The sequence below is a fragment of the Gymnoscopelus braueri genome, assembly GCF_963280865.1.
Source record: "Gymnoscopelus braueri genome assembly, contig: SCAFFOLD_60, whole genome shotgun sequence".
NCBI lineage: Eukaryota > Metazoa > Chordata > Actinopteri > Myctophiformes > Myctophidae > Gymnoscopelus > Gymnoscopelus braueri.
The window spans coordinates 407501-425000 of record NW_027660796.1 but is presented as its reverse complement, the minus strand read 5'-3'; the positions used below and the strand labels follow the sequence as shown (position 1 = coordinate 425000).

The following is a 17500-nucleotide window of genomic DNA, read 5'->3' as shown; positions in this document are numbered from 1 at the left end:
TCTCTATAGACAGTATCTCTATACACAGTATCTCTATACAGTATCTCTATACACAGTATCTCTATACACAGTATCTCTATACACAGTATCTCTATATACAGTATCTCTATAGACAGTATCTCTATACACAGTATCTCTATACAGTATCTCTATACACAGTATCTCTATATACAGTATCTCTATACACAGTATCTCTATACACAGTATCTCTATACAGTATCTCTATACACAGTATCTCTATATACAGTATCTCTATATACAGTATCTCTATACACAGTATCTCTATATACAGTATCTCTATATACAGTATCTCTATACACAGTATCTCTATACACAGTATCTCTATACACAGTATCTATACACAGTATCTCTATAGTCATTAAATCAGTACACAGTATCTCTATACACAGTATCTCTATACACAGTATCTTTATACATAGTATCTCTATAGACAGTATCTCTATAGTCATTAAATCAGTACACAGTATCTCTAAATACAGTATCTCTATATACAGTATCTCTATATACAGTATCTCTATACACAGTATCTCTATACACAGTATCTATACACAGTATCTCTATACACAGTATCTCTATAGACACTATCTCTATATACAGTATCTCTATATACAGTATCTATATACACAGTATCTCTATACACAGTATCTATATACAGTATCTCTATATACAGTATCTCTATATACAGTATCTATACACAGTATCTATACACAGTTTTGAACAAAATGCCTCAAATCATGAACACAGCGTGCGATTTCCTTGAAATTTTGCACATATATATTCCCACTATGCGAAGAAGAAATACCACTGAATTTTTTTCAAATCAGCCTCATGGTGGCGCTATAACAGGCCGATTTGTGTTTTTACCTATACTGTAACTGCACCGATCTGTGTAAAAACTCCCTAGAGGTCAAGGAAAAACCTTTGCCTACATTTTTCACATCTGCCTTTTATAAAGACAGCAAAGCGCTAAACATTGATCTATTGATTGAATATTTTATTTTAACATAAATAAATATATATATACATATATACTGGTATTATGTATATATATATATACATATATACTGGTATTATGTATATATATATATACATATATAGTGACACCACAGTTCAAATATCAATACAAAAATACAGAAAAAAAGAGTATATGTACAAACAAAAACATATCTGTGTGTGTGTGTGTGTGTGTGTGTGTGTGTGTGTGTGTGTGTGTGTGTGTGTGTGTGTGTGTGTGTGTGTGTGTGTGGGGGGGGGGGTATGCATCATGGCTGACATCTCTCTACCTGTCTCTCTCTCTTTACCTGTCTCTCTCTCTACCTGTCTCTCTCTCTACCTGTTTCTCTCTCTACCTGTCTCTTTCTCTACCTGTCTCTCTCTCTACCTGTCTTTCTCTCTACCTGTCTTTCTCTCTACCTGTCTCTCTCTCTCTCTACCTGTCTCTTTCTCTACCTGTCTCTCTCTCTACCTGTCTCTCTCTCTACCTGTCTCTCTCTCTCTCTACCTGTCTCTCTCTCTACCTGTCTCTTTCTCTACCTGTCTCTCTCTCTACCTGTCTTTCTCTCTACCTGTCTTTCTCTCTACCTGTCTCTCTCTCTACCTGTCTCTCTCTCTACCTGTCTCTCTCTCTACCTGTCTTTCTCTCTACCTGTCTCTCTCTCTACCTGTCTCTCTCTCTACCTGTCTCTCTCTCTCTACCTATCTCTCTCTCTACCTGTCTCTCTCTCTCTCTCTCTACCTGTCTTTCTCTCTACCTGTCTCTCTCTCTACCTGTCTTTCTCTCTACCTGTCTTTCTCTCTACCTGTCTCTCTCTCTACCTGTCTTTCTCTCTACCTGTCTTTCTCTCTACCTGTCTCTCTCTCTACCTGTCTCTCTCTCTACCTGTCTCTCTCTCTACCTGTCTCTCTCTCTACCTGTCTCTCTCTACCTGTCTTTCTCTCTACCTGTCTCTCTCTCTACCTGTCTTTCTCTCTACCTGTCTCTCTCTCTACCTGTCTCTCTCTCTACCTGTCTTTCTCTCTACCTGTCTTTCTCTCTACCTGTCTCTCTCTCTACCTGTCTCTCTCTCTACCTGTCTTTCTCTCTACCTGTCTCTCTCTCTACCTGTCTTTCTCTCTACCTGTCTCTCTCTCTACCTGTCTTTCTCTCTACCTGTCTTTCTCTCTACCTGTCTCTCTCTCTACCTGTCTCTCTCTCTACCTGTCTCTCTCTCTCTACCTGTCTCTCTCTCTACCTGTCTCTCTCTCTCTCTACCTGTCTCTCTCTCTCTCTACCTGTCTTTCTCTCTACCTGTCTCTCTCTCTACCTGTCTCTCTCTCTACCTGTCTCTCTCTACCTGTCTCTCTCTCCAGCTCAGTGCTGTCTTGCAGGCTTCATCCTCTTGGTCGTCTCTGATTGGTGGATCCTGGCGGTGCTGTACATTGGTTGGCTGTGGCTGGATTGGGACACGCCTACCAGTGGAGGTCGAAGGTTACAGTGGGTCAGGGAATGGAGCGTCTGGGATCATTTCACTGACTATTTCCCCATAGAGGTACACACACACACACACACACACACACACACACACACACACACACACACACACACACACACACACACACACTATACACGCACACGCGCACACACACACACACACACACACACACACACACACACACACACACACACACACACACACACACACACACACTATACACACACACACACACACACACACACACACACACACACACACACACACACACACACACTATACACACACACACACACACACACACGTGGCAGCGGTGGCCTAGTGGTTAGAGGGGCGGCCTTGATACCGGAAGGTCCCTAGTTCGATTCCCCAATTCATCACATCAATCATGAATCACCGCTGAATAGCCCTTGAGCAAGGCTTCCATGCAGGGCCTGGCTGTAAATAAGTGTTAACTTAGTCCAACACCCTGGGTAAACAACAAACTTTGCTTTGCTTTGCTTTGCTTACACACACACACACACACACTATACACGCACACACGCACACACACACACACACACACACACACACACACACACACACACACACACACACACTATACACACACACACACACACACACACACACACACACACTATACACACACACACACACACACACACACACACACACACACACACACACACACACACTATACACACACACACACACACACACACACACACACACACACACACACACACACACACACACACTATACACACACACACACACACACACACACACACACACACACACACATTTGAAATATTTATTTATGTCCACATAATAAGAAGTACAGGATGTACAAAGGACATAAACACTGCCAGTGAAGTCAGATGAAGGGAAAACAGTTAGTTACAAAGTGCATGTAAGGCAGAGCATTGTTACATACAAAACAAAAGATGGCATACTTGTTGAACACAGCGGACAATAATCATGGGTAAAGGAAACAACGCCTCCTCCAAATTGAGCGGCTTCCTATAATAGCTGATATTGAGCAGTACCTTACTAATTGTTAAGCCCTCCTTTTGGAGAGGCCGGCCATTTGCAGGCCCCTCACAACCAACTTGTGTCCTATAGGCTACCAAAGATAAAAACCAAAAGTTTACCTCTGTAGCCTAGCTGAGAGATGGTCTGCTCTAGCTGATGATATTTTAGCACTTTGGTTAGGAAGGCTTCCTCTAAGCTGTAATCAAAAGTACAGCCGACCTCCAGAATGAACACCTCCCTATGGTTTTCATTAACAACAAGGACATCAGGGGTGTTAGCTGAAATGTTAGAGAACACAGAATCATCGTTACACAGGTTAAACATGCTCGGCTTCACAGTAGAATGCTTATACAGCATGATGGAGGACCTGAAAATAGAAGTGATATTCTGTCTTATGTAGAGTCCCCTGTATATTGAAATCCCTCAAAACCAAGCTACAGTCAGCTCAAAATAGACTGATCAGGGTCATTCTAGGGTTAGAACCCAGATCCCATATAGGTAGGAACCAGTTTAGAGAACTCAACTGGCTCACAATAGAATCCAGGGTAACCATGGCCAGATTGACCATGGTTCATAAGATAATATATGGCGAGGTCCCCATATTTTTAAAGACATGTTTTACTCAGAGAAGCGAAGTACACACTTTTTTCACCAGAGCCAGTGTAGCAGATGTGAGCCATCCGGCTTTCAAAAGTAAAGTTGGCAGAGAATCATTTACTTACATAGGAGCCACACAGTGGAATGACCTCGAAAACAGTGTCAAACTGACAACCAATCTGAGGACTTTCAAGCAGAAAACTAAATCATGTCTATTAGAAAAGGTTCTCCTATAGAGGGTCTTTAGACTAGGAAAGATAAGGTAGCACTTGGTTGTAGATGTGTACTGTGTATGTTACTTGTGTTCTTGTATTGATTGTATGCATGTACAGTGTATGTCCAATGTTTTTGTATTGTTGCGTAACATGTACTGTGGCTGTACTGTGTATGTTACTTGTGTCTTTGTAGTTTGACGTTAGTTACATGTTTTGTACTGTTTTGTACTGTAATGTATTTTAACGTATTGACTGTTAATTGTAAGAGGACCTCAACGGAAATAAGTCTCAGGACTTTCTTGTGTAATCCTCGAACTGCGGTGACCATGTGGTTTTGGCTTTTCAAATAAATCAAATCAAATCAAAATATACATGGCACCCATTTAAGATGTGGGACATGGTTTTCAGCTATTTGTTCATGACCATGATGTATACAGTGAGGAGCATGGTTACCTGGAAACCAGATGGAGAGGTTCAGTTTAGATGGTAAAACCTGCAACCTCGCTTTCAGAGTAAAGATAACAATGTATTCGTCTAAAGCAACATTTTTGAACACAGAGTGAGACAGCCATCGCCTCAGAGTTAGACCCTACCCACTTCAAGGTAACATCAGCCCAACAGCACAGATCGTTTAAGTCCGGCCAGTCTGACCACACACCGAAGCCGGGAGAGCGACTGTCTAGCTTTCCACTAGGTTTCCTCCTGAAGCCTAGGAAGCTAGGATCCGAGCCACATGCCATGGGGACCTTACGTCGTTTTAGGTCAAGGAACAGAGATGAACGTGCAAGCTCACTCACATACTGGTCATCAATGTTCAGGATATTTAACAAGTGGGAGAGCCTCGTATTAATATATGTCCATTCAAAATTGGGAACACCCATACCACCCTCACGTTTACTGTGAAATATAATGTCACGTGTTGTGTGTATGTTAAGACCAGTCCATTGTCTCACTAGGTGCACAGTTTTGTCAGTCAAATCACGTAGTGATTTTCGTGGAACATGTACATTGGAGAAAATATGTTGTACCTTGGCCAATGCTATTATTCTGACTGCCTCCAGTTTCATGATTAGAGGCAGAGGCGATGTGTGGATTAAGTCGAGTCTGCTGGAGTACTCAGAAATGATTACCTTGACCTGGTCTCCCTACTCGCCTGCCACATTAAACTTGTGGCCCAAATATCTGTAAGTCTTGTGACGTGAATAGACTTTAAGGGGTTTATTGCAAATTGGGAAATCAGTTAGTGTATCTGTTTTAGAGTGATACCAGCGGTTCCCGCCGCTCCGCCTTTCATATAATACTGCACATTTGGAATATTTTACCTCTAATCCTGACCATTCCAAACACACACACACACACACACACACACACACACACACACACACACACACACACACACTCATTAGAATGAGTCTCAGGGACATTTTAGTCCTAATAAAATGTGCCGTTTTTGAGTTAAACCCGAAAGAAGAAATAAGTCATAAACCCAGAATTCATCAGTGACAAAGATACAAAGTTAATAATAATAATGATGGTAACAATATAAGTTACTTTTACAGAAACAAAAATAGATAGGAACTAAAGAACATCAATGCTATGTGTTCGGGGGCCTGTAGAGAGGGGGGGGGGGGACTCAGTCTCTCTGGAGAGAAGGAGACGAGTCCCGCTCCGCTTTCACATGGTTCTGGGTAATTAATAATGTTAATGCTGGAATGTCCCGCATTATAAGTGCTGAATGTGTTGATAACAGCAGGATGAAGACTGTCTGTCTGTCTGTCTGTCTGTCTGTCTGTCTGTCTGTCTGTATAGTTGGTGAAGACGGTGGATTTAGATCCTAAAAGGAATTATCTGTTTGGCTTTCATCCACATGGTGAGTTTAAACATTTATTCATGTATTTTATTTATTAACACATTCCATGCCAGAGTTTAATCTCATAATGTACTCACCAGTGCCAGCGTTTTATTGTTGTTTTTTAGTTTTTTTCATGTCGCCACAGACCTCGCTAAATAAGTTAAAAGTGCGCGTTCATTTGGTTCTAAACACACAGCGGATCCGTCAGAAACGGCCAGCGAAAACAGTTTCCAAATCCGTGCCGCCATCTTGAAGCTACAGCCGATACACGGTAAACAGTGATCAGCGAGGAGAAAAACAACAACCAGAGAAAATCGAGTTTTAAACAGGATCCCAGACAGGAAGCGGATACGATCGAAAAAACCGGAACCCGAATAATTCCGTTTCCGACCGAAAACCGGAAACGGAAATGGATCAAAAAAATTCGGAAAGTGCACCTGGGGCACTTAACATGGGAATCGGCGGTTCGCGTAGATCTACGCGACTGGCACGCTGCGGCTTTAAATAGGTTCGCGTAGATCTACGCGACTGGCATGCAATGTGTTAATAATGAATTAATAAATAAATCAATTCATTCATTTATTAAGTCAATTATTTATGATGTTTAATATGATCCATGTTGAGTCTAAACATCCATGTTGAGTCTAAACATGCATGTTGAGTCTAAACACGCATGTTGAGTCTAAACACGCATGTTGAGTCTAAACATGCATGTTGAGTCTAAACATGCATGTTGAGTCTAAACATGCATGTTGAGGCTAAACATGCATGTTGAGTCTAAACATGCATCATGTGTGTTGAGTCTAAACATGCATGTTGAGTCTAAACATGCATGTTGAGTCTAAACACGCATGTTGAGTCTAAACATGCATGTTGAGTCTAAACACGCATGTTGAGTCTAAACACACATGTTGAGTCTAAACACGCATGTTGAATCTAAACACGCATGTTGAGTCTAAACACGCATGTTGAGTCTAAACACGCATGTTGAGTCTAAACATGCATGTTGAGTCTAAACATGCATGTTGAGTCTAAACACGCATGTTGAGTCTAAACACGCATGTTGAGTCTAAACACGCATGTTGAGTCTAAACATGCATGTTGAGTCTAAACACGCATGTTGAATCTAAACATGCATGTTGAGTCTAAACATGCATGTTGAATCTAAACATGCATGTTGAGTCTAAACATGCATGTTGAATCTAAACATGCATGTTGAGTCTAAACATGCATGTTGAGTCTAAACATGCATGTTGAGTCTAAACATGCATGTTGAGTCTAAACACGCATGTTGAGTCTAAACATGCATGTTGAATCTAAACATGCATGTTGAATCTAAACATGCATGTTGAGTCTAAACACGCATGTTGAATCTAAACATGCATGTTGAATCTAAACATGCATGTTGAATCTAAACATGCATGTTGAGTCTAAACACGCATGTTGAGTCTAAACATGCATGTTGAATCTAAACATGCATGTTGAGTCTAAACACATGTTTAAACATCATTTTATATTTGTATGCAAAACTGAATGCTTCAATGTAATACTCTCTCTCGCTCTCTCTCTATGTATTGTCTATGTCTCTCTACCTCTCTAGGTGTATTGGTAGCAGGGGGTTTCTGTAACTTCTGCACAGAGGCCACAGGATTCAGCAGGTTGTTTCCTGGACTTACGTCTCATCTGTTGATGTTACCGCTCTGGTTCAGGATACCTCTGTTCAGGGACTACATCATGTGTGGAGGTAACACATTAATACAGGTAACATGTTCTGATGTAACCTCTGTTCAGGGACTACATCATGTGTGGAGGTAACACATTAATACAGGTAACATGTTCTGATGTAACCTCTGTTCAGAGACTACATCATGTGTGGAGGTAACACATTAATACAGGTAACATGTTCTGATGTAACCTCTGTTCAGAGACTACATCATGGCTCTTATTTATCAAAGTGGTGCAGACCAAATAATGGGCGTACAGTGAGATTATATTTATCATTATATCCTGACGTTGCCTTTAGCGTACGGCCCGCTCAGATCTCATGTCAGGTCTTTGTCTGAACCTGTTTGTTCCATCATAGAGCTGTGGAGCAGCATGTCTGACCGTCTGACAGACATCTGGACACATGTATCCACTCCAATGTATATCTACACTAATAAATAATAACATGTTATAAAGTCATTTAAACTGCTTTAACAGTCATTCAGATAAGATTGCAGATCTGGCTGCATTGTCTTTTAGAAAATAACAGATCTACAAGCTCACAACGCGTCGCATCGCAGTTAAACTCTCTAGACTCAGTAAAACAGACCAGTGTACTTGGTCCGTTCTTTTTCAGTCTACACCAAACCTCTTTGCCATCAATAGCAGATCTACAAGCTCACCATGTATCACGTTGTGGCACATGGTGAGCTTGTACATCTGCTATATGTGTTGTTCCCCTCAGGATAGGGAGGGGTCCATTTGGTTAAATCTTTGATTGATTGAATACTTTATTAGTCAGTAATGTAAACATGATAAGAATAACACACTGTGTACAGAACAACCCCCCCTAGTGGTGTCCTGGTAGAATAACACACTGTGTACAGAACAACCCCCCCTAGTGGTGTCCTGGTAGAATAACACAATGTGTACAGAACAACCCCCCCTAGTGGCCTCCTGGTAGAATAACACACTGTGTACAGAACAACCCCCCCTAGTGGTGTCCTGGTAGAATAACACACTGTGTACAGAACAACCCCCCCTAGTGGTGTCCTGGTAGAATAACACAATGTGTACAGAACAACCCCCCCTAGTGGTGTCCTGGTAGAATAACACAATGTGTACAGAACAACCCCCCCTAGTGGTGTCCTGGTAGAATAACACAATGTGTACAGAACAACCCCCCCTAGTGGTGTCCTGGTAGAATAACACAATGTGTACAGAACAACCCCCCTAGTGGTGTCCTGGTAGAATAACACACTGTGTACAGAACAACCCCCCCTAGTGGTGTCCTGGTAGAATAACACAATGTGTACAGAACAACCCCCCTAGTGGTGTCCTGGTAGAATAACACACTGTGTACAGAACAACCCCCCCTAGTGGTGTCCTGGTAGAATAACACAATGTGTACAGAACAACCCCCCTAGTGGTGTCCTGGTAGAATAACACACTGTGTACAGAACAAACCCCCCTAGTGGTGTCCTGGTAGAATAACACACTGTGTACAGAACAACCCCCCTAGTGGTGTCCTGGTAGAATAACACAATGTGTACAGAACAACCCCCCTAGTGGTGTCCTGGTAGAATAACACACTGTGTACAGAACAACCCCCCCTAGTGGCCTCCTGGTAGAATAAAACACTGTGTACAGAACAACCCCCCCTAGTGGCCTCCTGGTAGAATAACACAATGTGTACAGAACAACCCCCCCTAGTGGTGTCCTGGTAGAAGTGTTTTCAGGCTCTCAGAGTTACACTGATATGAAAGGGTTTTCAGTTGATTGTGTGTGTGGGGGACCTGAGAGACAAGGCAAGAAGGGCATTCTATGCTATCAAAAGAAACATCAAAATAGACATCCCAATTAAAACCTGGCTTAAAATACTGGACTCTGTGATAGAACCAATTTCCCTCTATGGTTGTGAGATCTGGGGACCATTAGCAAACCATGACCTTGAAAAATGGGATAAACACCAAACCGAGACCCTACACACAGAATTCTGCAAATCCATTCTCCGTACCCAGCGAAAAACACCAAATAATGCATGCAGGGCAGAATTAGGACGATACCCACTAATTATCAAAATAAAAAAGAGAGCACTTAAGTTCTACAACCACCTAAAAGAAAGCGACCTAGATGCACTCCATAACAAGGCACTCGCACACAGCGAAACCCTAGAGAGATGCCCCCTCAGCCAGCTGGCCCTGGAACTCCGGGCACAAACACAAACAGAGCCACGAGATAGAAAACCCATTGGACTAAACCAAATTATAAAACAGCAAAAGGAAAACTACCTGACACACTGGAAAGAAGCAACACAAAAGCAGAGTAAACTAGAATGCTATCTGGCCCTAAACAGAGAATACGCAGTGGCAGAATACCTGAGCACCGTGACTGACCCAAAACAAAGAAAAATCGTAACTAGGTACAGACTCAGTGAGCACAGTCTTGCGATTGAGAAAGGTCGTCACAGGCAGACCTGTATCCCGAGAGAAGACAGACTATGCACCCACTGCACACAAAATGAAGTGGAAACCGAGCTACACTTCCTAACCGTCTGTCCATTGTACCAAGACATCAGAGACACATACTTCCCACAGATTACAACCACACACGGAGATTTTGAAAACATGACCAATGACAAAAAACTCCCATATCTGCTGGGCGAAGTACAACAATGTGCAAACACAGCAGCAATATTCGTGAGTTGCTGTGATAGGAAAAGGATATCAAACGGAACACAACCACCCTAAAGACTAATCATTGTGTATATTCCGGCACTATACCTGCACCCAGTGATCTTGGTACATAGAAATTGATCTATTGAAGATTCTGACTTTCAAATGTACATATTTTTTGTTTTGATTGTATTGCTGTATTGTTGTATTATGCTTTCTGCTTTGGCAATGTAAACGTATGTTTTCTCTTGCCAATAAAGCCCTTTGAATTGAATTGTGTGTGTGTGTGTGTGTGTGTGTGTGTGTGTGTGTGTGTGTGTGTGTGTGTGTGTGTGTGTGTGTGTGTGTGTGTGTGTGTGTGTGTGTGTGTGTGTGTGTGTGTGTGTGTGTGTGTGTGTGTGTGTGTTCAGTGATGTCGGAAGAGGCGATTGTGAAAGCTTGAAACACACACACACACACACACACACACACACACACACACACACACACACACACACACACACACACACACACACACACACACACACACACACACACAGTAGTAGACAGTCAACTGTTTGAGTAACATGTTACAACACTGTCTGTCTGTCTGTCTGTCTGTCATGTGTTTGAGACACTGACTGTCTGTGTTCTATATTTATAAAGATACTGTTGAGACTGGACTAAAGACAACAGACAAATTGTGCAATGTAATAATTTGTAACCCTTCAGATCACACGTCTCCGCGCGTCCGTTGAATTGGTGAAATTAAGAGCAGACAAGACTTAAAATGAAATGTATTTATTATATTTAACCAGAAAGTCAAAAGTAATAGTGTATTTATCAATTAAGAGAAAATTAGCAGTAATACAGATTGAATATAAAAATGTACTTAACAGAGAATTCTCTGGCCCCAACAAAACTCTCCTTAACACCTTTACCGCCGGGCCCGTAGTTCTACGGGCCGTTAAATCCAACGGTTAAGCGCCGAGCCCGTAGTCCTACGGGCTGCGGTCTTTTCGCGCATGCGCGGTCCGGGTGCACTTTCGGAATTTTTTTGATCCACTTCCGTTTCCGGTTTGATGACAGGAAATAGAATTATTTGGGATCCGGTTTCGACGATCACGCCCGCTCCCATTCTACAGACGAAACTGAAACTCAATTCTCTTCCTGTAGTTTTTTCTCCTCGCATTTCACTGTTTAACGTAATCCGCTCTAACTACAGTCATGGAAGTCCGTTTGACATGCGGTCTTCACTGGGAGATACAGGGAGATCTCGCGGATGTAAACAGACCGTTCACGGCTCAATCTTAAGGATTTTAACAAGATCTATGGCGACATGAAAAAAACAAAAAAACAACAAAAACACCTTGGCACTGGTGAGTACATTATGAGATTAACCTCTGGCGGTGGATGTGTTAACCGATAACAAGTGGTTCCCTCAAGTTCATGAAGTCAAGTGGGACCTTCTATCTGTCCCTGGGGCTTTCTTATACATTATTGTCAAATAGAGTTTAGATGTACGCCTCCTCATTGGTCGATGGCTCTGGTTCTACATCCAGAGTTCAGAGTTAGGCCTCCTCATTGGTTCATGGCTCTGGTTCTACATCCAGAGTTCAGAGTTAGGCCTCCTCATTGGTTCATGGCTCTGGTTCTACATCCAGAGTTCAGAGTTAGGCCTCCTCATTGGTTCATGGCTCTGGTCCTACATCCAGAGTTCAGAGTTAGGCCTCCTCATTGGTTCATGGCTCTGGTCCTCCGTCCAGGATGTGCAGGTGGCCCCAAACTGATTTACAGTCTCACCACCTATGGACTGTCATGCACATCTCCCCCACAGATACCTGGGGGAGTTACCTGTATTTTCTCTCTGTGCCGTGTCTACCCATGAACACTAAAAGTGAATTCAGAAGAATCAGAATCAGAATCAGTTTTATTGTCACATCACAGGTTTACAAGGTAAAAAAGTGGGTGAAATTCTTTTTTGTACATCGTTCCCATCGCAACGTTAGTTTCCATAGAAAGAAGAGGGGGGGGGGGAGAAGAAGAGGGTGGGGGGCAGGTGGGAAGGAGATCAAAACAAGAGAGCAACAGAAGGCCAGACAAGTTATCTACATATTTACAAATTACCTGAGATAATAAAAAAAAAAAAAAAAAAAAAAAAACTAAACTAAGGTGCCTGAGCATAGCAGCAATGTATTGTATACTGTGCATGTTATACTTATACTGTGCATGATAGACAATGGACGTTAAGGTGCTTAGAGGAAAAAGGAGCACAATAAAAAAAAGACCCAAAAAAAGTCAGTGCGTTATACAAGGGATTAAGGTGCAAAAGGTCAGTGCGTGTCCACCTAGAGTGGACTGACCCTAGTATAATCCGCAAGTAGCTCCATGAGGGAGTGCAACAAAAAGTCATTTGTACCTGGTGTAGTCCACAGGTGTGTCCGAGGGGGGGCTAAAGTCCAAGTCATTGTCCCTGGTATAATCCACAGGTGTGTTCAGGAAGAGCCAGAAAAGTCTGCGCCGCCTGCTGTCAGGCTGCTGAACTCATCCAGGCTTATGCCCCATTCAGCATTCTGACAGCAGCTGGATTGAAACTACACCAAAACCTGGTGGTGGAACTCTTGATACTGCGGTAGAGCCCCTTGCCCGGTCGCGGTCGTTGTAGGGGGTTGAACAGTCTGTGACTTGGGTGGTGCTTGTCCTTGATGATGCGCTTGGCTTTGACCACGCACCGCTTTTTGTACAGTTCCTGGAGCGCTGGGAGCTCGATTCCCATTATCCGCTCTGCCGATCGCACTACTCGTTGTAGGCTGACATTTTCTCGGGCAGTGCAGTTCCCGTACCAGGCCGTGACACAGCCTGTTAGGATGCCTTCAACAGAACTGTTGTAGTACAGCCTGAGGATGCGACGTCCTACTCCGAGCTTCTTCAGGCGGCGGAGCCAGTACAGTCGCTGCTGAGCCTTTTTCCTCACGTGTGTGGAGTGCGTCTCCCATTTGAGGTCCTCCTCGATGTGTACTCCGAGGAACTTGAACTCGCTGACCCTTTCCACTGCAGCACCGTCGATGAGGATGGGCGCATGGTCTCTCCGCGGCCTCCTGAAGTCCACGATCAGTTCTTTGGTCTTGTCGACGTTAAGAGAGAGGTTGTTCTCGCGGCACCAGTGTGCCAGTGATTTGATCTCCTCTCTGTAGTCAGACTCGTCGTTGTTGACGATTCGGCCTATCACTGTCGTGTCGTCCGCGTACTTTATGATGGTGTTGGAGACATGTGTGGCTATGCAGTCATACGTGTACAGGGAGTAGAGGAGAGGGCTCAGCACGCATCCCTGGGGTGCTCCGGTGTTGAGGGTCAGGGGGTCGGATGTGATGCTGCCCATTCTCACCACCTGATGTCGGTTGGACAAGAAGTCCTGTATCCAGTCGCACATGCTTGGGTGTAGCCCTAGGTGTCTGAGCTTTTTGTCAAGTATTGCTGGGACAATGGTGTTGAATGCTGAGCTGTAGTCCACGAACAGCATACGTACATATTTGTCCTTCAGCAGCTTGTTGTCCATGTGCGAGAGGACGGTGTGGAGAGCCATGGCAATAGCGTCATCGGTGGATCTGTTTTTGCGGTATGCATACTGCCACGGATCCAGCGAGGCAGGTAGCGTGGAGCTGATGTATTCCCTCACCAGTTTCTCGAAACACTTGCTGACGATCGGGGTGAGAGCAACAGGTCTCCAGTCGTTCAGGCATGTCACTTTGGCCTTTTTGGGAATGGGCACAATGGTTGACATTTTGAACCCTGCAGGGACCACAGCCAGGGAGAGGGAGAGGTTAAAGATGTCAGCGAAGACACCCGCCAGCTGGTCTGCACATGTCTTAAGGACCCGGCCTGGAATTCCATCAGGTCCGGCTGCCTTGTGGATGTTGACCCGTGTGAAGGCTGTACGCACTTCTCTCTCCGAGATGGTTAGAGGAGGGTTCTCCTCTGCTGGTGCTGCTGATGGCCCCGCTTGGCTGCCGCGGTTGGAGCTGATCTCAAACCGGCCGTAGAAAGTGTTCAGTTCGTTGGGGAGGGAGGCAGGCGGGTTCACCTCGCTTCTATGTCTATGAAGAGATATCCCAGAGTTCTGCCATGCGAAGAGATAATGCTTATCACGTTAACTGTATTTCTAAGGATATAATTCTAACAAAGCTATACTATTTTCATAAAGTAATAATATGTTATCTGTGAGGGTCTATATCAGGCCTGTCAAACTCGCGGCCCGCGGGCGTTTTGCGGCCCGCGGAAAGGTCCATAGCGGCCCGCGAAATACTTTGAAAAATAGTAAATTGACACTACATCTAACAGACAGAGTCGCAGTTTGCATTGCTGTGCTGCCAAGCAGCTCGCCCCTCCCCCACTCGCTGCTACTTGACTGAGTACCTCTGATCGCCCAGGCATTGTCTAACCAGCTGCGGAATGTTCTGGCTGATTGGCTCGTTAACAGTCTATACTCTTTGATCGTCACACAGGAGTCAGCCCAGCACGGACATGTACACACACACTCTCTCTCTCTCTCTCTCTCTCTCTCTCTGTCTGTCTGTCTGTCTGTCTGTCTGTCTGTCTGTCTGTCTGTCTGTCTGTCTGTCTGTCTGTCTGTCTGTCTGTCTGTCTCTCTCACACACACACACACACACACACACACACACACACACACACACACACACACACACACACACACACACAAACGTAGTGCAGTGTTATGAAAATAACTGCTCCCTGACATTAAGTTTGTTAAAGCAAAGAGATGTCAGGTGTCTGGGAGCAGCAAGTGATTTAGATGAAATTTCATGCTGGCTACACCATGTAAATTTGCCATTTTTGAAAATATAATAATGGTAATAGGTAGTTAGAAGCATTAATCATATATGTGTTAAAAACGTATAAATGTATCAAAGCTGCTTCTTTTATTTCTCAGGAGCTTGCCCAGTGAAATCCTCAGTATTAATTGAACTCAGAGCGTATTTAACATTCAATCTGGGAAAGCATCTGTGTCATTTTAAGATTTATTTGGCTATTCAAAAATAGCAGATATACAAGCTCATAGTGCGGCACTGAGTGCCACACTATGAGCTTGTAGATCTGCTATTTTTGTAAATGTAAATAATTAAAGTAGCTTATCTTCATAAAACATTTTTTAAAGTGATATACTGTAGTTATAGCAGTGACTGAGATGTAGTGGAGTAGAAAGTTCTGGAAATTGGAAATACTCTAGTAAAGTAAAACTACGTCAAATCTTTACTTAGGTACAGTACTTGAGTAAATGTAATTAGTTACTTTACACCACTGTTCTATAAATGTAATTATATAACCACCCACACACATTACCAGGTATTGTTTAACTTCAAATTATTCTACTTAAAATGGTTTATAATAATAAATGTAATAATAATAATAATAATAATTATTATTATTATTATTATTATTATTATTATTATTATTATTATTATTATTATTATTATTATTATTGTTACAAATTGCATTGTTTGTTTTCTGAGACAAGACAACAGATTGAAAAACAATGCTGTATAACTGAATGCGTGTGAGCGCGCATGTGCGTCCGCAACTGGTTCCTGCCCACCTCAAGTCACCATTTGACCAATCTTGCCCGGACACCAAAATGAGTTCGACACCCCTGGTCTATATGAACAACATAAAACAGTAAAAGTGGATACACACACATGTGCTATATACACATGCACTAGTAGATACACATATTTAGTGGATAGTGAATGCACACACATTCACTTTTTATGGCTTCAAGGGATATGCGTTACCATATAAGGACACAAGTCATTTGCTCCTAATAACTAAGGCTTAAAAAGGATATAAAATGTCACATAAGGATATAAATTGTCATCAATACTGAAACTATAATCAGGGGTGCACATAACTGGTGCGCTGGTGCCCATGCGCACCCAAGATAAATAATGCGCGGCACATCAGACGATGCGAGGCGCTTTTAAAGATTTAATGACATTCACTTTTACACCACATTCAAAGTCTTTGTCCTGGTCCTTCAAAAGTGTACAAAAAGTTTTAAGTGAAAATTCCACTCCATTGATCCATGGCAGGTGTTTTTCTCTCACATTTCTAAAGCCTTTTCAACTGCAATGAAAAAATAAATCTTTGCCTGCGGGTGTCGCTGGTGAGGGATTTTGCCTGTCAATCATCGCCTCTGCTCCGCCCCCCCCAAAGGAAAGGATAGGGGAGGGGAGGGGCGAGGAGGAGAGTGGGCGGGATTAATCGACTGTGACCTCACTGTCGAAGGGCCAAGCTCAGATTACTTTTCAGCCTAATTATTCAGAAAACCCCAGACCACAGAAAATCCACTGAATGTTCTAAGTTCAGGTTTTTTGGGTGTAATTGAGGTCATAAAACCCCAAATAAAACATTGAAAAAATTAATGTAATTATACCTTTAAGTACCAACAGCTGGGACAGGAATTTCCAAGCTTTTATTTTTTAGCAAAACTAAAAAATAAAAGCCAGGAGATCGAGGCTAGGAATTTACTTCCTTTTTTTTCCTACAATTTTTATCCCACGATTTTGTAACCCTTATTTTTTTCACCCTAGTGCCAATGCCTAAGCGTGTAATCCTGGGCACTACCTTCCCTCTGCCAACCTAGGGAGGCCAGGGCCGAGCTCATGCCTCCTTCAATGCATGAGAGCCAACTGACCTTCTTGTCACCTGACAGGGGAGAGTTTCCCTGGTTGGACGTAGCGCGTGGAAGGAACACGTTATTCCAACCAGTTCCCTTCCCCTCCATCAGGCGCCACGGCTGGCCAGGGGGAGGCAGTATAGTGACCAGGATTACTGCATGTTTTTGTGAGGGTACCTACCCTAGGAGACACGGGGAGAACATGCAAACTCCACACAGAAAGGCCCTTTCGCCAACCCCACCTAGGGTATGGGCACTGA

At 43.2% G+C, this 17500-nt stretch overlaps 1 protein-coding gene across 1 annotated transcript in view; it reads left to right on the top strand.

Moving 5' to 3' along the window:
- Positions 1-17500, top strand: part of LOC308081183 (2-acylglycerol O-acyltransferase 2-like) — a gene marked incomplete at its 3' end in the record, with an annotated part of 72709 nt that overhangs the window by 4308 nt on the left and 50901 nt on the right. The window contains exons 3-5 of the mRNA XM_080457574.1: positions 2371-2549; positions 6149-6209; positions 7792-7935. Of these exons, the coding sequence (XP_080313700.1) occupies positions 2371-2549; positions 6149-6209; positions 7792-7935 (384 nt within the window). The remainder of the gene's footprint in view (positions 1-2370; positions 2550-6148; positions 6210-7791; positions 7936-17500) is intronic.